Source organism: Poecilia reticulata, chromosome 15, assembly GCF_904066995.2.
Source record: "Poecilia reticulata chromosome 15, P_reticulata-male-v2, whole genome shotgun sequence".
Classification (NCBI taxonomy): Eukaryota; Metazoa; Chordata; class Actinopteri; order Cyprinodontiformes; family Poeciliidae; genus Poecilia; species Poecilia reticulata.
In genome coordinates, this window is record NC_088844.1 from 18,198,171 (window position 1) to 18,217,542 (window position 19,372).

The 19,372-nt window shown below is 39.5% G+C and overlaps 6 protein-coding genes across 9 annotated transcripts; 4 read left to right on the forward strand and 2 right to left on the reverse strand.

Annotated features, from left to right (window-relative positions):
• dusp13a (dual specificity phosphatase 13a) lies at window positions 1-3,039 on the forward strand. Its single transcript, XM_081616649.1, has 7 exons — window positions 1-243; window positions 388-513; window positions 604-849; window positions 1,476-1,688; window positions 1,774-1,896; window positions 1,972-2,189; window positions 2,553-3,039. The coding sequence occupies exons 2-7, from the start codon at window positions 389-391 to the stop codon at window positions 2,789-2,791; spliced, it is 1,164 nt and encodes a 387-aa protein (XP_081472775.1). The 5' UTR covers window positions 1-243; window position 388; the 3' UTR covers window positions 2,792-3,039.
• Window positions 3,040-3,137: 98 nt separating this feature from the next.
• LOC103476982 (dual specificity phosphatase 29-like) lies at window positions 3,138-5,992 on the forward strand. Its single transcript, XM_008429771.3, has 4 exons — window positions 3,138-3,253; window positions 4,368-4,573; window positions 4,687-4,910; window positions 5,031-5,992. The coding sequence occupies exons 2-4, from the start codon at window positions 4,389-4,391 to the stop codon at window positions 5,270-5,272; spliced, it is 651 nt and encodes a 216-aa protein (XP_008427993.1). The 5' UTR covers window positions 3,138-3,253; window positions 4,368-4,388; the 3' UTR covers window positions 5,273-5,992.
• An 84-nt stretch (window positions 5,993-6,076) lies between these two features.
• LOC103476983 (dual specificity protein phosphatase 13A) lies at window positions 6,077-7,869 on the reverse strand. The gene is made up of 3 exons (XM_008429772.3): window positions 7,483-7,869; window positions 6,885-7,102; window positions 6,077-6,790 (listed from the first exon to the last, which is right to left on the reverse strand). Exons 1-3 carry the CDS (start codon window positions 7,605-7,607, stop codon window positions 6,579-6,581), a joined length of 555 nt encoding a protein of 184 aa, XP_008427994.1. The 5' UTR covers window positions 7,608-7,869; the 3' UTR covers window positions 6,077-6,578.
• A 110-nt stretch (window positions 7,870-7,979) lies between these two features.
• LOC103476984 (dual specificity protein phosphatase 13A) lies at window positions 7,980-9,847 on the reverse strand. Its single transcript, XM_008429773.2, is given in 4 exon segments — window positions 7,980-8,391; window positions 8,393-8,571; window positions 8,664-8,878; window positions 9,483-9,847. Coding segments are annotated over 4 exon segments (603 nt in total). The 5' UTR covers window positions 9,668-9,847; the 3' UTR covers window positions 7,980-8,367.
• A 145-nt stretch (window positions 9,848-9,992) lies between these two features.
• Window positions 9,993-16,503, forward strand: LOC103476985 (sphingomyelin synthase-related protein 1-like). 4 transcript variants are annotated; one of them, XM_008429774.3, is made up of 6 exons: window positions 9,993-10,154; window positions 12,818-13,447; window positions 13,606-13,701; window positions 13,802-13,919; window positions 14,039-14,189; window positions 14,759-16,503. In XM_008429774.3, the coding sequence occupies exons 2-6, from the start codon at window positions 12,822-12,824 to the stop codon at window positions 15,061-15,063; spliced, it is 1,296 nt and encodes a 431-aa protein (XP_008427996.1). In that variant the 5' UTR covers window positions 9,993-10,154; window positions 12,818-12,821; the 3' UTR covers window positions 15,064-16,503. The 4 variants fall into 4 exon arrangements, with proteins under 4 accessions (XP_008427996.1, XP_017164341.1, XP_008427997.1 ...); XM_017308852.2 differs by having other exon boundaries at window positions 12,821-13,447; XM_008429775.3 differs by lacking the exon at window positions 9,993-10,154 and adding an exon at window positions 10,208-10,528.
• Window positions 16,504-17,448: 945 nt separating this feature from the next.
• msmb (microseminoprotein beta) lies at window positions 17,449-19,324 on the forward strand (the record flags this gene model as incomplete). Its single annotated transcript, XM_081616651.1, has 2 exons — window positions 17,449-17,678; window positions 19,225-19,324. Coding segments are annotated over 2 exons (330 nt in total), but the record flags the coding sequence as incomplete, so codon positions are not given.
• Window positions 19,325-19,372: the final 48 nt, after the last annotated feature.

A 19,372-nucleotide genomic window follows, 5' to 3' on the forward strand; every position in this document is an offset into this window, starting at 1 on the left:
GCCTGAGGTCAGTATGAAAACACACAACCTGATGTTAAAGTTCAGATCTCTCTTCAAAGCTGTCCACATGACAGAACTTGGACGTGTAGCTTAAACGCGTTTTGGTTTGAGCGTGTTGTACTTGTATTGCTGTGTGTTTGTCATCACTGAGTGTATGATTACCGAGTTATAAAAAGGAACGAAGCTGCAGAAGAAGAAGAAGCGAGAACTGAAGGAGAAATGTTTGTACTGCAATAAACCCAGGTAAGCCTGAGCGATTTATACTGGAAACACATTGGACGGGGGCGGCTTTAGGTTTTTGTCACGTCTGGCTAAAGTTTATTACACACTGACTTGTACAGAATGTACTCAAGAGATGGTGGTCATTGTATTTGTATGTCTGTACAGTATGTCTCTCAGGGATCCCCCGTATGAACCTCCCTCCGTTTCTGAACTACAGGAGTTCTTGCTAGCAGACAGACGCCCAACTGGTCACGTCAATCAAGTCTGGCCTAATGTTTACATAGGCAACGAGTAGGCTGACACCCATTAACATGCATGGACGTGTGTAAAGTTAACATCCTGCATCCTTTCTGCAGACGTGAACCTGTGATCGTGTTTCAGGGCGGCAGCACGTGACAAAGGAGCTCTTCATAGTCTGGGCATTTCGCACATCGTAAATGCCGCTCATGGGCCCCCGACCCCCGGCAATGGTCGCTGCTTTTATGTCAACACTGGCCCACGTTTCTACAGAGACATGAGCGTGGATTATTATGGGGTGGAGGCTGACGACGCAACAAACTTCATCCTCAGTCCTTACTTCTATCCAACAGCGCGGTACATCAGAGCTGCGCAGGCAATGGGAGGCAAGTCAGCATACCGAGAGCTGCGCAGTGTGTGTAAAACCCAGCTTGCTTTATGTCAGTGCTTGTTTCATAAACACAGTCAACCAAGCAATCGATTGGTTAGTGGGTAAATGTAAAAATAACCCGGTTGCATATGTGATCAGACCTTTAAACGAACACTTTATTGAAACACTGTAGGGTTCTTAATCCAAAGCCAACAGAGGACCAAAAGCATCTGATTGAACAAACGCCAGAATAACGGTAAAAAGTTCCATATATACATGCACTATGCCATTTTGGTCTATCCAGAGTTCAGTACAAGCAAATACTACCAGACTGAGATTTGGAGAGTTGGAAAAAAATCCTACACATCAAGACCAAATGAAAACAAACATTGTTAGTCATACTTTAAGGTCGTGTACATTTCATGCAACAATATTTTTTGTTTTTCTAATTTTTCCTCAGTTAAACTGAAAAGGATAAATATTACAGAAGCTGGAAAAAGTTTTGAAATAATGATCGTGATCTAATTTTTTACAAACCTGCCATTTCAATTTGGGTTTTCTACATGTTTCAAATCCTACATTGCTGATGTTTATGTGTACATATGAACAAGTCGAAGTTAATAAGTAACATTTGTGTCCCAGGAAGGGTGTTTGTACACTGTCTGATGGGAGTGAGCCGTTCTGCAACCCTAGTGTTGGCCTTCCTGATGATCGCTGAGGGCCTGCGGCTGCAGGAGGCTGTGGCCGCTGTAAGGCCACACAGAGACATCTGCCCCAACCCAGGCTTCCTGCTGCAGCTGCGTTGCCTTGACATGAGCCTAGAGAGGGAGAGGAGAAGAAAAAGACAGGCCCAGGCATTGTAAAAACACACTCGTACACAAATTAAGAAATCAGCATTAACCCATTTAGGCTCCAGGGCAAGACACGCATCTGTGTTGCTCCAGAGGTCATTTAGCCGAGCAGGGAGAAACACCATCCCTGACAGAGCTGAGGGAAATTCTCTGGACCAACAGGAAGCCTGTGGGCTCTGTCAATGAAGTGTGGCCAAAGCTCTACATTGGAGATGAGTGAGTAGCTAAGTCTTTCATAATGTGGGAGAAATATATAGAGTAAAACACTTTGTGTGTGACTTGTGTCTGAAGGTCTGTTGCTCGAGATAAAACCAGACTGTCGTCTCTGGGTGTTACTCATGTGCTGAACGCTGCAGCAGGTCACCATCGGATCAACACCGGTCAGACTTTTTACACTGATATTGAAGTCGTGTACCATGGCGTTGAGGCTGCAGACCATCCAGAGTTCAATCTCCAGCCATTTTTCAACTCTGCCGCACTGTTCATAGACAGCGCCCTGAAGAAAAATGGTCAGTGAGACAATCCATCACAATCCATTCAAATACCTGGACATTCGTAATAAAAAAATAAAAAAATTGGTGGACTCACCCAGAAAACAGACAGTGAGTTGGATCTTTCAAATAATGACCCCAAAACATTTGACCGATCACCACAAAATGTCGTTAACAAGTCACAAAACCTTCTAAAACCCGATGAAAATATTTATGCATCTTTACCGGGAGCAAGAATAAGTATGGAAAAGACTATGCATGCTGCCTAGATAAAGAAATATTTATATTTCCCCATTCTTAAAATCACAAATAATACCTTTTGTGTACAGCAAACATGCTACTCTTACTGTAAATGAGTATACTAAATAAAGTTTCTTTCAGGGAAAGTTCTTGTTCACTGTGCTATGGGTGTGAGCCGCTCTGGCGCGTTGGTTTTGGCCTATCTGATGATCCACCAGGGCCTGACGCTAGCGGAGGCCATCATGGCTGTGCGTCTGTGCCGAGACATCGGACCCAACTCTGGATTTCTGGAGCAACTCAGAAAGCTGGACTTGAGCCTTCATACACAGAGCAGACAGATCGCTGAGGACAGCAGCGAAGGAAAACCTGTTTCTCTGTAATAAGGTCTTACTGGAATGTCTCTCCCCTTTGACAAATTGGTTTTATGGGACGTGCCAGTTCGAAACCAGTTTACAAAGATGTACCTACTGAACGCTTAGTTTTTTTCTCCACTAGCAATTGTCAACAAATGTTGATGTTGGTCATACATTCTTGACTTCAACATTGTTTTAATAATTGTGTTCCTTCACCCTGCAGATTCAAGGACTGTGTTATAATAAAAGACAGTGAAAAAGAGCTGCAAAAATCATTTGCCTTCTTCGACTATTTGTGTGTGTGCGTGTGTGTGTATCATGTTGTCCAGATCAGATTTTATGGCCCAGCTGTCTAAAAATAGACATATGGGTCCAGATCCATGTCAGTGTCTTTAGTCTTTCTGTGTTGGAAGATCTTTGTTCATATTCTCACTCACGTGTTCATTGCAAGGTGGTCTGGTTCCTGCTTAGTGACAGATTTAAAATAGGGTGAGTATTTTCTCTTTATTTGTTTGTGTTTATTTAATGCATCAGAGTAATCTGAGTGCAGCCTTCCTTGTCATTTAATGATTCAAAGATGAACAATACAATACACAAAATCTGGTGTGTTTTGTATTCAGGCTCCCTGTGCCTACACTTTGTAAAATCACTCTTGCTGCATTTCCAACTGCAAGTCTTGCCACTGATTTTTAGTTGGATTGAGCTCTGGCTTTCGTCTGAGTCATTCTAAGTAAATTCATGTTTCTGAACTCTTGTTCTCCACTGCGTTGCATGATTTAGGTGTTTTCCTGCTGCCATTCTTAATGGCATGCAGACAAGATAATGCAATTATTTCATTCAGGTGTACTCGGGCAGAAATGCACATAAAACAGGATAGACCGTGGGCTCTGTGAAATGTTCAAAGCAATGCATATTGTCCTATACTGTATGTTAACTACTTTAAAGTTTTCTACAACTGCTGCGTTTCTTCATGAAGTTGTTTGTTTGCTAAGGTTCTCCAACAAACATCCAATGTCTTCAGAGAGGAGCTGCATTTGTTCTAAACTACATTTTGGTGGACTCTATTGATTGCATAACAGTTTGTTGCACTGGATTTATTGCATTATGGCTTCGTCATACAGGAATATCAGAGGAAATGGTGTAGAATACAAATGCTTGCCATAATTTTCAGATTGGTAGTGGTAAAAACATCTTAAAGCTATGTACTCTTTCCCTTTGAATTCACAATTAAGTGCAAACAGAATAATTCTGCTTTTTAAAGTAAAATGTGTAAAGAATCTATTGTTAAAAGATCAAGGTCAAGCTGTTAGAAATCTGCGGTCTGGGTTTGGTTCCCAGCCTCTTGACCTTTGCCCCATATCTTTCTCCTCTCTCACAACCCGCTTTCCTGTCCGGCCATCATTAAATAAAGGCCCCTAGAGCCAGAAGAAACCCTTTAAAAATAATCAATCTTTCAAGATCATTTACATTTGTGTTAATTTGCGTATGAGTTTTATGACGGTTATGCTTCATGTTTAAATATAATTTGAATCCCATTTTTTTTTATATATATTTTAAAGATCATACCGTGTGTTTAATGTGTATAATATTTCTCTTATCACAGGGATGTGTAAGGAGGTGAAAAATGACCTCCTGTGCGGTTAAATCTGTTAAATCTAAGAGGAATCCATACGCAGCAGTGCAGGTGGACCCCGACAGTGATTACATCACACCAGGTACGCTAGATCTGGAGCAGCTCTTCTGGACAGGCACCACAGCTCCATACACCCATGTCAACCAGGTCTGGCCAAGAATTTACATCGGAGATGAGTGAGTTAACTCGGACATCTTTGTTTGTATGGATGCACTCGTACTATAAATTGTGCAAATAAATACAGGGTTTGTGCTGAAAGCTACCTATTGGACATGTTGCATGAAAACAGGAAAACAGCTCTGCAGCGTCCTGAGCTTAAGGACCTGGGTGTCACTCATGTCCTGAATTCAGCAGAAGGAAAGTGGAACAATGTGCTGACTGGTGCTAATTACTACAAAGACCTGAACATCCAGTATCTTGGTGTGGAAGCCGATGACAAACCCACATTCAACATCTCCCAGTACTTCCTCCCTGCAACAGAGTTTATCCACGAGGCCCTCAGCCAACCTCAGAGTGAGTTATGGAGTCTGATAGACAGAAATGATTGCATATCTATAAGCTTAACTTCTGTGGAAGGTTCTTGTAGTTTGTTCTTTGGTCTAAGGTGTCCCACCTGTTTATATTTATTTTCAGACAAGGTGCTGGTTCACTGTGTGATGGGCCGAAGCAGGTCAGCCACCTTGGTCTTGGCGTACCTGATGTTGAAGCACAGCTTAACTGTAGTGGAAGCTATTGAGCATGTGCAGCAGAAACGCTGCATCCTGCCTAATCACGGCTTCCTGAAACAGCTCAGAGCACTGGACATCACGCTGCAAGAGGACAAGCTGAGGCAGAAAAGACTCATGGAAAACCAAGAAGGCAAAAAAACAACATAATATACTACCTCTGTACTTTATTCTCTCTGTGATGTAGCCTGATTTGAACATAAGTGTATTTTTTTTATTATTGTGGATTCGTTTTAATCCACACAGGATCAAACTGAACCTCTGAAAGGGGCATTTTGTAGCATCTTGGATCACCTTGGCTTCTTATCTGACCACATTTCTTATTAGGATTAGTTCAGTTCATATACAACTGTTGATTTTCTTGCACGCATTAATCAAAAACAATTTTTATCAAAGCTGAGGTCGAAGCTGTGGGTGGATCATTCCAGGAGCTTAACATTACCTAATCTTATATGCTTTTGAGTTCAGTTTTGGGTGGGTCTGTGTATTGGTTCTCTTGTTTTAAGATGTTCCTGCATTTTGCATTTACCTGTCTGCTGCTTTATCATTCCATAGATTTCTGGGATTGTTTTCATCCATTTTTATGAGTCATTCTCCCTCTGTTTCTCCCTTGTGGTTAGCATTCATCTTCTGCATCTAAGCTTTCTGTTTCTCCTCAAAATAGCCATGTGTTAATGACCACTTACCTGTTTTCACACCAGGAACCTTTTCCCCAGCAAACACTTACCCAGTGTCCCAATCTTTGTTAGATTGTCCTTTTTTCATCCTGCTGTCTTGCCAGTTGCCTCTTTGGGGGTTTATGTCTTTATGAATCCAGTTGCTGATGTTAGTTTACTCCTCAGGTTTTTATTAAAATTCACCTCATCATAATGCTTTTCTCTCTTCTGTTTGCATTTGCTTCCTCTTACAAAAAGTAATGAAATAATAAAGTTCACAAAGAATCACAACTAAAAGTTAATTGTAAAATCTATTTTATTTGTTTATTTTGTCGTTAGGATTCATTAAAAGGTATTTTACTGCATCAAAGAACAAAGAAACAGCTTAATAAATGAGAAACCAACAATAGTTTAACATAAGAAGGGCGTTCAATTCATAAATAAAGCCAGTGTTATCTATTTGGTCCGAGATGTAGAGCACACAGATTGATCAGTAGTTATTAGCGTCGTGGTGTGGTGATACGTTTCTTTTAATTTTGGAGTTCAGTGATTAACATAGAAACAGATAAGAATATTTGGGTTGACAGACATGAACAATAATTACATATAACATGCTGTGGGACCTAGAAATTACAACGACATATTCATGAAGTGCAAAAAAATAAAATAAAACAGAGACTCTAAATGTTTTCCTACGGTTTACACTATTTACAGCCCCTACGTAAAGTGATTTAATTGGAGTGCAGCACATGCTGAGGTCATGAGAAAACCAAGGACTGATTTAAACGGAGAGAACGACATCAGAGAACAGGGCACAGCGTCCTTTTTTGAGTCAGCTCTTCGTCCAGCTTCAGGAGGAGTGTCAGGAAGTTCCGGTTGGGATAAATGGCCCGTTTTTTGACAACATGTCTCAGAGCATCTCTTAGTGAAAAACGATGCCTCAGCATGAGGTAGGCCAGGACTAAAGTGGCTGATCGACTCACACCCATGATGCAGTGGACCAACACTTTCCCTGTGGAAAAGGAAAAACAAACAAAAAAACATGAGGGAAAAGGAAATAAAAACTTAATTTTGCTTAATATTTTTTGAAAGATAATGAAATTTACCATCTTTGCTTTTCAGGCCTTTATGAATGAAGTCAGTAGCAGATTTAAAGTATTGGCTGAGGTCAAAGTGGTCTGAGTCTTCCGCTGGGATGCCAAAGTAAACACAGGTGTTCCCATAAAAGCTCTGGTCACCGATGCTGCCCTGCTTGGAGTGTGCTGCGTTCAGAACATGAGTGATGCTAAGCTTATGCAATCTGTTTTTGTTCTGTGCAACAGCCCTAAGAATCACAAAGAGGACATACAAAACTGGGGGATTATATTAAGTAATCACAGTTTAGCAGCACAGACAATTATGTGAGCATTCAATAACTGTTATGTACTGACAATATGAAGACACATTTTTGACAGGTTCAGGATACTATATAATTTCAGCCTTTATAAGAGCTGATAAGCCTTGTAATAACTTCTTGTCTCAGTTATTAATAATGGCAGTTATTTTTGCTTTGACGTGTCATTTAAGTCATAGACCTGCTAAAATCTTCCAAATTCTAGATTAGTACAGGTTCTCCATCAAATTAGACAATAAAAAAAAGATAGAAATTGAATTAAACAGCTTGATATTATATTGTTTCTGCTTTCATACACGGCACACACTCACACATTTCCTATGTACAAGTTGGGCCAGACTTCATCCACAGGTGTGAGCTCCAGCGTGCAGGAGTCCAAGATGAGCTCAAGTTCCTTGATGACCACCAGGTTCTGTCGCTGGCCATTCCTCGACATTCTTCCTGCGTGCAGAGTCCGGCTCTGAGCAGACGCCTGCGCTGCCCCCTGATGCCACAGCCCGCCGCCTCTTCATCCGCTCGATGAGAGGCATGAGCAGCTGGTTGATTTATTGAGTGGCGCTCAGCCCGGCTCCGAAATTAGCCCAGCGTTTTCAACGTGCTCTTGCTGGCGGGATGTTGGGAGTTATTTAATGTTGCTGGTGGATTGATTAGTCTGTTCACGTGTGATTTTCTCTCTCTCTCTCTCTCTCTCTCTCTCTCTCTCTCTCTCTCTCTCTGTCTCTCTCTTGACACAAGGGTCAAAACAGATAGGGGAGGAGGGACACAGCTGAACAGTGTGGGTCACAAATGCAGAAAGTGATTCTCGTGGAATGATATCAGCATTTGTATTTCAGTTTTTATGTTTTCTGTGTTCATTTTCTGTTTGTGGATTATCTCTGTTGTTTAGGCACCTGCTCCTTTTCTCTCCCTCAGCTGCTTCTCCCCCAGTCTTCACCCTCTCCTGTTATGCGTTCCAATAATCGTCCTCCCCATGCATTGAAAAACCCTCTATTCAGTCACTCCTTAGTCAGATCCTCTTTTGGCTGTTTTCCTTGGTGTTTTGCTCTTTGTTGCAAGTCCTTTTTTTCATCTAATAAAAATCCAATAACAGTGATTCTGCCTGCCTCCTGCCTGCATTTGACCCAACTCATCCATAAACGATAACAACAACAGGAAACAAGCATAACCAATTTAACCAAATAATACAAATGTTCATTTCAGCTCATTTTGTCTTTCGACATGCAGCGTTTGCTCAAGGTCCACAAGCTGTCGTAGAAATCCCCTGTTAGGGAAAATCCAACGCTTCTGTTGCACACGGCGTATTGAAGAGCGAAGACTGAAGCCATGACGGATCATCAGGTAGGCCAAAACCAGCGCAGCCGAGCGGCTCACTCCCACAGCACAGTGGACAAAAATCTTCCCTGAAAACCATAAAAAAAAAATAAAAATAAATAAATATGAAACTCCACTTTTTTGTCACTTGTTGTAATTTGTCAAAGCATGTCAGCTCTACCTCCTGATGATAAAGCCAGGTGAATAAACTCTGCAGCAGGGCGGAAAAAAGGTGAAAGGTCAAACGTTGGCAGGTCGTTGGCGGGCACGCCGTAATACTTCACCGTGGTTCCATAGAAATCATCAGTGCCTTTGCAGCAGAGTTTCCCGTGGGAGGCGTTCAGCACATGACTGATTCCCAGCTGCCAGAGTCCAAACTTATCATGAGACATAAACCTGAAACAAGAGTAAAATACATTGATTTGACAAGCATCACACAATGCTTTGCAAAATTATTCATACTCCTTTTAACATCAAGATTTTTGAAGAAATTGTATGTAATCGATGAGGGAAAAAGATATATATGGTTTTTATTTTTTACCATTAAAAGAAATGGTAAAAATTGAGTCATAAAAATGAATTAATCTCCCTTTTAGTCTCTCACTCTCTCTATATACATATACAAATATGTAATATGTATATAAAAATTTTATTATGCCACTTTCCTCAAATAATCACAGTGAGATGGATGCTGCCACCACTATGTTTCACTATGAAGATGCTTGCAGCTAGATTTATGGAGTTCATAACAAATGGTCAACCTGACATATTATACCACCTGAGCTGTGGTGCTCTGCAGCTCCTCTGTTCTTGCTCAGTCTTGCTCAGCAGTCACTGAAATTATTAATTTTTTTTTATCAGTGTGTCATATAAACCCAAATAAAAAGCTTCTGGTTGTAATGTGACATGATGGGGAAATTTCAAAATGTGAATACGCTTTTAAATGCACAATATTAGTGTATGTAACTATGTCAAGCTAACTGCAGACCAGGATACTCACATGTCTCCCAGAAAAAGACTTGGCCACACCTCATCTAAATGGTGACACGAGCGAGGAGCTGAATGTAAAATCTCCTCAAGCTCCTGTAGAGTTGGAGCCTCACCTGTGTGTTCTTCCTTCTCCTCTGTATTTGTCCGCTTTGAGTCCTCTGTAACACATTTCTCCCCCATTACCCCACCTGACATTTCTGTGTTTTAAGTGCTTACGCCACTCTGTAGTTTTCCTGAAGAGGAAATGACCTTCCCTTCCACTCTACCAGTGACTGCCACAAACAGGTGGTGCACTTTAGCACAGGCTGCTAAAAACACTCTGTCATTTGGACACATGTTTGCAAATATGTCTGTCTTTAAAAGCCACTTTATAGTTCTTGAAAATCAGCCAAACAACGTCAGAATTTTGTCCCTTTTTCTTCTTTTTTTTTTTTAGTTAACATTGCCTTTAATCAGAGCCTTGCTTTTCCTAGGACTGGCCTGCAGGGGTCAGTATGTTCCCAGCTGCGTGAGGCAAGGAGCTCTTCTTTGCCGATGTTGTTTGTTAGTGGAGTCTTCCTGTTTGGTGTTGCCTAGCTGTCTGAAACATGTTGGCCATGACACAATCCTGGGAGTGGAGAAACAGGCAGAAAGTTTATCCAAGACGTCCAGCAGCACTGTGACACTGGGCCTTTTTGACAAGGTAGGCTGACATTGACTTGAAATTATTTTTACAGCAAGTTTAGAACAACATTCTATGCTATTTCTTCTGAGTATATTCGCCCCCTTTTTAGGTTTCTAAAAGAATATCGCTTTGTGTCTCTGCTTTGGGGACACTGTAAGCCCTTTGTCGAGCTGTCTTTGTCTGAAACACACTGGGAGCTTTCTCTGTGCCACTTGGGTGTCGCTGCTCCCTCCCTGTGACTCAGTGTAAGCTGACCAAATGTGCTGACATGGCACTTATTCATCCCCAGTAAAGCCTCGGCCACAGAAGATGCCAACAAACACTGAAGCCTAGATTAAATTAAAAAAAAAAGAAGCGATTTCTCTTTTAGGAGCAGAGCAGAAGCTGTGCTGGTGAGTTATTTAAGTTTCAGATATGTAAATATGTAGCACTCTCTGGCCTGCTTGCTAGTTTCATTACTTGCTCTGTTGTTCACTTGGCGACAGTGAATGACAGATGATTTGCGTTTAGTGTGGGGTAAAATTAAATAATGTATTTTGAGAACAGGGAGGTTTCAGTGGCAGCTTGTACCAACATTTCTCTTGTGTGAACCAGAATGACCGCTATTAGTAGAATGATGTCATAGTGGGCGAAACTGTTGTCCTGGGAAGATCCTCTAAAATGCCATTATGATAATCTAACCTTATAATTTTAGTGTTTATATATAAACACTAATATATATATATTTAGTGTTATATATATATATATATATATATATATATTTTATTTTTCTGATTACCTCTAGTTCTATGTTTATAGAAGTAAGATGTCAACATTATCCCAACACTTTCAATAAAGTGTGTACATTGAACTTAGGTTTTGTGGTATTTCTCACTTGTTTGTCTTATTCAATAAGGATCAAAGGGTGTGGATACATCTTAAAACAAAAATGGAAATAAGGGTGCAACCAAATAATTGGAAAAGCACCTATCAGGCTTTTCCTGATTTTCTAGTTACTTTTCAGATCTGGCTTTGTTATTCTTTTTTCTTTTTTTTTTTGCCTAAAAAAATAGAAAAAAACATACACCACTTGGTGGTGGTATAGTGAACTTCATAAAGATAGAAAGCATCATGAGCAAAAGACATGCAGAAAGTTTGGAACAGTGTCTCAAGGCATCAACCAATAAATTAAATCTTCCAAATGGACAGTGACTCCAAAGTGTATCACCAGATTAGATAGAAAGTGGATTAAGGACTTCAAAGTTTGTGGATCAGAGTGGTAGCCACACATTTCCACCACTTACTTAGGCAATGCAATCAAAATGCTGAATATAAAGACATTTAAAAACACTTGTCTCACTCATTACTTGCATCATCTTGCAAAAAGTTTTTTCTTTTTTTTGTTTTTGTTTAAATTTGCAGCTCTTTGTCATGGTAAACAAAACATAGTGGTAAAAGTGTAATATACAAAAATGTGTTTTTACCAAGTTAAAAAGCCTGTTTTACAAAAGTGTTTTTGGTCTGAAACTGGTCACGATGTTTTCATTCAGCACCATTAAATGTATGTAGAAAACATTAAAAAAATATACATAATTTTGTAAAAAAAAATTGGGCTTGCACAAAGACATTTGTTGCAAGGTCAGTGCAACAAATAAGAGTGTTCAGCAGCCTCATATCTATAGTCAAATAATTGTAAAATAAAGTGCAATTTTATGGATTCTATGCTGCAAAATATGGTAGTGATTTCAAGCCAGTCAAATGTCTCCTGAGCACGAATGCTGTCGTTTATTTTACAAAGCTGACACAACTCCAGTCACGTTGGTCCAGAGTTGCAAACCTTTGGAGCAACATCATTGCAAGCTTATCAAAAAGGTCAAAGAGTGAAAACTGGGGGGGGAGGGAAGAGCTGAAGCACCACAGCTAATTAATCAATGTTGAGTTTTTGTGCAGTACAGAAGGTCACTTACTTTGTTTCTATCTGAAGATTTGCATAGTTTGCAACTCTTGCTGTGTTTCTCCAAGTAATATGTTCATTTATTTTCTCTAAACTCTAAAACAACAGCTGGAGAATAAAGAGGACAATTGTTTGTTTTGGTTTAACTTTCACCTGCTTCTTGCACATAATACAAGGTACTGTTCTGTGGTGGTGTAAACCGCCCTGAATACACAATACAGGTTGTTTTGATTAAAAAAAAAAACATGAAATAAGAGCTGGAGAAGACATAGCAAACATAACATTTAATGAGACAGTCGTACCAATACATGGCATCTAAAATCGGGAACAGAACGAGGGATAAAATAGCAAAATTTGAGCAAATGAATAAATAGATGTTGCATGAAATATAAGAAAATTAAATCTTATCCCCTAAATTATCAAATAGTAGTCCAGATTAATTAAGAGGAAAATGGAAGTTGGGAGGAAGGATCATTTAAAACAGTTACTTTTGTGAATGTGAATACAAACACATTCAGATTTAGTTGTTTTTTAAACTCTTTGATTTATTTGTGCTATATGAAAAAAATATGATCTACTTTCTTTTGGTCTATGATGTAAGACTCATAAAATGCAGTTGGCTCATGTGGCTTTGCTGCAACAAATTTTAGAAAAAATTGATACCTGTAAATTCACTGTAAGTCAGTGAACTTCCAGTTCTTTTCAGATGAAACCATGCATTCATGATGCTTTGTGTTTCTGTGTGCAGCAGGATGTCAGAGTCAAATGGCCGCGTGAGTGCCTGGAGCAGTAGCCAAGTGGCCCAGTGGCTGCAGGACGAAGGTTTCGGACAGTATGTGGACTTGTTGTGTTCGCAGCACCGCATCGACGGCGTCAGTCTGCTGGCTCTGACTGAAGCCGACCTGCGGGGTCCTCCCCTTAGCCTCACCGTGCTGGGACACATCAAGCGACTGAGTGTAGCCCTCCGCCGCCTTCAGAGGGAGAATAAAGCTGAGCTGGAGGAGCTGGGTCTGTGGCCTCCAGATGCTAACTCTGCTGGACTCTCGCTGGGCACTCCGAGGGCCGAGTGGAGCTGTGATGGAGCTGAAAGAAGGGGATGTAATGGAGGAGATCATTTGTGCAATGGGATGGAGCTGCGGCTGAGGAACGGTAGCAGTCGTGGGTGTGCGCCTGGGGCAGCGCTGTGTCAAACGCACTCCAACGGGAGGTTTCGACAGCCAATGGTGGGCAGATTGGATCCTGAGGTCTGGAAGACGGTCATTAGTTCTGTATATGTGTTCTTAGTGTGTGGACTGACCTCTTTTGTCATGGTTATTGTGCATGAGCGTGTCCCTGACATGAGGACTTACCCGCCCCTTCCTGATATATTTCTGGACAGGTATGAACCGACCTGCTTATCTTGTGTGTTTTGCAATGGTAACATCAGTGAAAATCCACACGAGCATTTCAGTGTTTGTTCTGCAACTTTATCTCCTCAGTTTGCAAACACATTCTCCTAATTTACAGACTGACATACATATTTTCCTTCTTCCGTAGTGTACCCAGAATCCCTTGGGCATTTGTGATGGCTGAAGCTTGTGGCCTGATCTTGTGTTACATGTTTTTGTTGATCCTGCTCCTTCACAAGCACAGGTATCGCCTTTTCCAATAATCCAATAATGAGCACTCTGCTCATTGTGGCTCACTGTGGCCAGGAGGTTTGATACAAGCTTCTGTTCTGTCTGTAATTCAGGTCAATTCTCCTCAGACGGCTGTGTTCTCTGATGGGAACAGTGTTTCTGCTTCGCTGTTGCACCATGTTTGTCACCTCGCTCTCTGTGCCTGGGCAGCACCTGAAATGTTCCAGCCTGGTGGGTTAAACAGAAGTGTTACTGTAAACTACAGAGTTACTATGTCTTTATCCTTGAGTAAGTAGCTGGTAGCTGGTCATGAGGTCATGACTCAAAGTATTTTTTTTTTGTCCCTCAAGTCCTACGGTGATACTTGGGGAAAGATCTGGAGAGCTCTGGCCATATGGAGTGGGTTTGGGATGACTCTTACGGGTGTCCAAACCTGTGGAGACTACATGTTCAGCGGCCACACAGTGGTCATCACGATGCTCAACTTCTTTGTGACTGAATGTAAGTTGTTTTTTTTTGTTGTTTTTTTTGGTTTGCTATGACGGTCTTGTCTCTTAAGAATAATGGAGGCAAAGACATTGCTCAATGCTTCTCCTGTGTCTCTTGTTGGAGCAGTTAATGAATTCTCAAGACTATGTTAAATATCCATTAGCATCACCTCAGGTTATATGCGAGGCACTCAGTTATGCTAGCAGCAGTGTTCTCACTAAAACTAGGAGAACTGAGCACATCAACTCAGTTTATAGTTCTTACACTGACTATGAACTATAAATAATGGAGTAGATAAAGAAGAGAAGACTCAGAATTAACTCAAACGAATCTTAATGTTGATATTAACTTTAATAAAATATCTTACCAAGTGTACCAATTTGAAGATGCACTCAAATTGTCTTTTTATATTTTAAATACACAAAATCGAAAAAGATCAACATGAATATTGAAAAACAAAAAAAAAAGCATTTACTCTGGAAATCTGAGTTTGGAAAGTTATGGAAATTTCACATAGAAATGTAAAGGAACGCTGCATGTACGTCTACCAGATTTGCACTGCTAATTCCTTGTACTTCCAGACACGCCGAGAAACTGGAATTTGATCCATACCATCTCCTGGGTGCTGAACCTGTTTGGGATTTTCTTCATCCTGGCGGCCCATGAGCACTACTCCATCGATGTCTTCATAGCCTTCTACATCACCACACGCCTCTTCCTCTACTACCACACGTTAGCCAACACCCGTGCCTTCCAGCACAGTCGCAGGGCTCGCATTTGGTTCCCCATGTTCTCCTTTTTTGAGTGCAATGTGAATGGACCCGTTCCTAACCAGTATCACTGGCCCTTCAGCAAACCAGCCTTCATGAAAACTCTAATTGGATGAAGAGTCTTGAATGATAATTGAGCTTTTTTGTAGCAGTGCCTCAAAATAATTGTCTCTTATATTAATGACATTATTATGTTCATATTTCTTCTTTTGCAAATTAATTGCTGTTTTTCTCAGGTGCAGGTGAACAGCTATGCAGTTTAAGTTGAGTACTTTAAAAAGATGAGACTATTTTCACCTTCTGTCAATCTGCTAAATAGAGCTAGCAGCTAGTTAGCTTAGCATACAGGAAACTAAGACACAGACATGGAGTTGGATAAAAAGCAGAAATAAGGCACAGTTTTTGTGCGAAGCACATTTAATCAATCAGACCTGTAAATGTTGAAAAACTTGCATTTCTTCAAGTTTTCTGGAATATATTCAGATTGGTGGTAGCTAGCTCCAACCGTTGCCTCATAATTAGCATCTTTCTATTATGACTGAGTTGGATGCGTTTTTTTTATTCACAGCATTCTTAACTATTCTTTCAGATTTAAATTGCACGTCTCTTAATAAATTAATAATACTGACTTGTATATCATAAAAGCGAAGGACACTGGCATTTTCTGGAAGATTGTACACTATGTAGCATTTTTATTGACTTCCACTTTTTGGATGTTTACAGTTCAATGGTAATTTGTCAAATTTGTATACAAAGTAATGCATGTGACAGGTTCTTTTTTAAAGAGTGAATTTGATGAAAGTTTACATTTTGCTGCAAAGAGCACTTTAGTAAGTGCAACCAAAATAGCCTTTTTTATCAATATGCAACCAAATACTTGATCTCCTCATGTTTTACAAGAAAAAGAAATATATATTTCAGGGACATTTTTATTTCTGTCATTTTACATTAAAAGTGAATGGTTGACTTATAATCAATTTGAAATGTAAAAGTTTATGATTCAGTTATTTTTTTGTATTTTTATCTTACTTTTGCATATAGTGTAGAAATACTTGACATTTGTTTTGTTACTTGGTCAACCAAAGACTGGAAGTTTGTTTACAATAATGTGGCTTATTTTTTTTTGTTTTTTTGTCCTTTATCTTATGAATTAAGTTTTTGCTTAGGGAAACTTTCATATCGGTCTTCAGCTTTCTTTACACTGTATCTGTGTGCATGTGTCTTTTTGTAAATGACCAAAAAAGAGCAAGTTGCATCACGCAGTCTCTTAGTTCTAAGAAATGTGTCTTGAACATGCAATTTTAACATAACCTGTGCACCTGTTCCCCACCTTAAAACAAATGTCTGACAAATCACTGTTCAAATATTTGAATTAAAGAAATGCAGGGCTGCACACCCACCGATATAAATCATCATTGTAACTCTCAGCTTTCATGCACTAACCTCTTGGTGACTGCGTCAGATCTCGTCTGAAGATGGAATGTATTTGACAAATTAGGGCTGCTGTAATTCTTATTTATATATTTGGAATAAACAAAACTTTTATTCCAAATTCATCCAATGTAGAGTCTGGTTGTGTTTTTTTTTTTAATGGTTCATATACAAATGTTATGAAATTGCCTAACTGTGTCATTGTAATCACAGTGTAAATGTGTTTTGTGAACGTCTGACTAAAATTTAAAAAATAGCATTTTAATCTGTTATTTTGGGTAGCTCTGTGGCTGAAGTGAGCCTTTTTTAAACAGGAGAAAATGTTTTATCTCCTAGTAAAACTAAAAATATAAATTCTGTCTGTGGGTAAAACCAATTTGAAATTATTAAAGCACTTTTTTTTTACTGCTAGAACAATTAATCTTGCTTGATTCAACCAGGGAAGGCTTATGACTTTTGTGCTGCAGATAATAAATATAGATTATATGTTACAGAAGAAACGATGTAAGTCGATGCGTTCTTTCATGTGCCGTAATAATATAAAACATAACATTTTCACAAGCCATAACGTTGTAGGCAATTATAATTGCAATGTTCTTTTTGAAACAAAGCGAAACAAAAGGCACGTTTTACGTCCATTTTAACTATTTTAATTTATCCAATGTTGATTACAAACCCCAGACGCCATAAAATACCTTGTTCACAGATGTCTTTTTCTACAGGCTTCTGTCCATGTACTTTTTTTTTGTCTCCTGGGTCTTTTTGTCCTGTGTCACTCTGACTGCTTCTTCCAGGAGTTGGTGATAAAAGATTTGACAAACCCTCCAAAAGGTGAGTAATATCTTGCCACCAGAGACAGACAGTATAGCATAAACAATAAAAGTGCAGACGATGATTTGGGAAGGTGGAAAGCTTTCTTCATTACTCAAAGTGCTTTTAGAAAAGCCAGCTGGGGTTTGCTTTAGTTTTTCGAGATGCAAACAAAAAGGTTTGGCTGCTCACAAGCGTTTAGGACGAGCATGATAGAAACCTCACAAGCTTAAAGAATTCTTGGTAACGCCTAATGCAATATTCACATCACTTGGAAACCACACCACAAAAATCAACACAGAGAAAGGATTAGCAGCTGTCGTGGATTTATCAGAGACAAACACGTCACCTGCTTCTCTGAAAGGGGTTCAATTTGTTTACACACAGGGTGTGTAGATGGAGATGGGAAGGAGCGTGGATTTGGGTCTGAATGGGTGAGAGAGCACATGGAGTGCTCCTGCACCAAGGAGGGTTTGAGCTGCTGCAGCTTGTAAGGCTTTTATTCTCTTTTGTACAATATGTCCCTGAATATTGCTAATATACAATTGTCACCCTTTACAAAACAAAAATTGTGTTCCTTCTTAACATTTCAAACATAAGCTTCGGATTGCATGAAATCAGATCTCGCTCTCAACAACTACTTAATCCAACACAAGCCTCATGCGAGCAGAATTGTAAGGTTTAAAGTGGATATTTCATTTGTGAAAAAATAATTGTTGTAAAGACAGATCATGTTCATGCATAATAAACACAGACATCTGTGTGGGAGCATCACACAGGTGTCTGTGTATTTGAAAGATTTGTGGAAATATAATGGATGTTTTTCAGTTAAAAAAAAAGCAGCACTTTTATGCTGAAAAATTACTTACTGGGACTGGGAATTAAATACGTAGGATGTATTAAGATTAGAGGATAAAATACAAAGCCTGATGAAAGTATCTCTTGGACCTTTTCACATTGTATCATATTCCAAATACCCATTTTAATGGATTTCATTGGGATTTTTTTATTACAGATCAACACAAAGTAGCAAATAATCGCAAAGTGAAAATGAGGATACGTGTTTTTTTTTTTAAATACACTTCTTTCTTTTTTTTTAATAAAATTATCTCAATACCATGGCATGCAGGTTTCCCCTAAATGAAATTCAGGGTCATGCAAACAGAGTAAAAGAAAGTCCACCTGTGTGTTATTTAATTCGGGTATAAATTCAGTTGCTGTGTGAAACCAACTGAAAGATAGCCCGAAAAAAAGTTCTGTTTGTGATAAAGTGAGACCAAAACTAAACTTTGTAGCCTTCTTGAATATCACTTTGATTTAGGCCAGCTGCTCTGTGTGGGAGAAAACTCAAACTGCACGTCACTCTGAAAGCACCGTATTGATAGAGAAACATGGTGACGGCAGCATCATGCTGTGGTGATGTTTTTCTTCAGTCTTTCCATCATTCCAGCAGGATGATCGTAATCATTCATCCGTGGAATGTATTTATTGTATAAGGCATATGTAAATGAAATGAAACATATTAATACGTTTCATCGGCTTAACCAAGGTCCAGATCCTATTGATAATCACCGTCAAGACCTGAAACATCCTGATATGATGGTGCAAATTTTGCAAAATGTAATGGATGAAACATGTCTCCATGTTCAGTGCTGGCAAAAACGCACCCCAACAACATACAGCTCTGATAGCAGAAAATAGGTAGTTCTGCAAAGTATTGACTTGTGGTGGCTGAATACATGTGGATGCCACAATTTTCTAAAAAAAAAGATTTTTTTTTTAAAAATGTTAAAATTTAAATAAAATCCTTCCCCCTGCAGTTCACACTAATGTGCCACTTTGTCCTTGTCTATCATATAATACTTTGTAATGTGACAAATTGTGGAGAAACAAACCAAAAACCCAGTAACTTTATTTGTTCTTTCTTTTTTTTTCTTTCTTTCTTTTTTTAACTATGTCTAGCTTACAAAACCATCTTGACAATTATGTTCGTTCTCCCTGTTGGGTCTGAAGGATCCCTGATGAAGCCACCGTAGATATATCCCTGAGGAGTGTGAGCTTGTTGTGGATAAAGATGCCTGCTCTGCCAAGATGGTGCAGAAGTCAGACAAAACACAGCCGTGTTATCCTTTCTGAAAACACAATGCAGACTCTAATGTTGAAGACACAACGTCAGTCCAACAT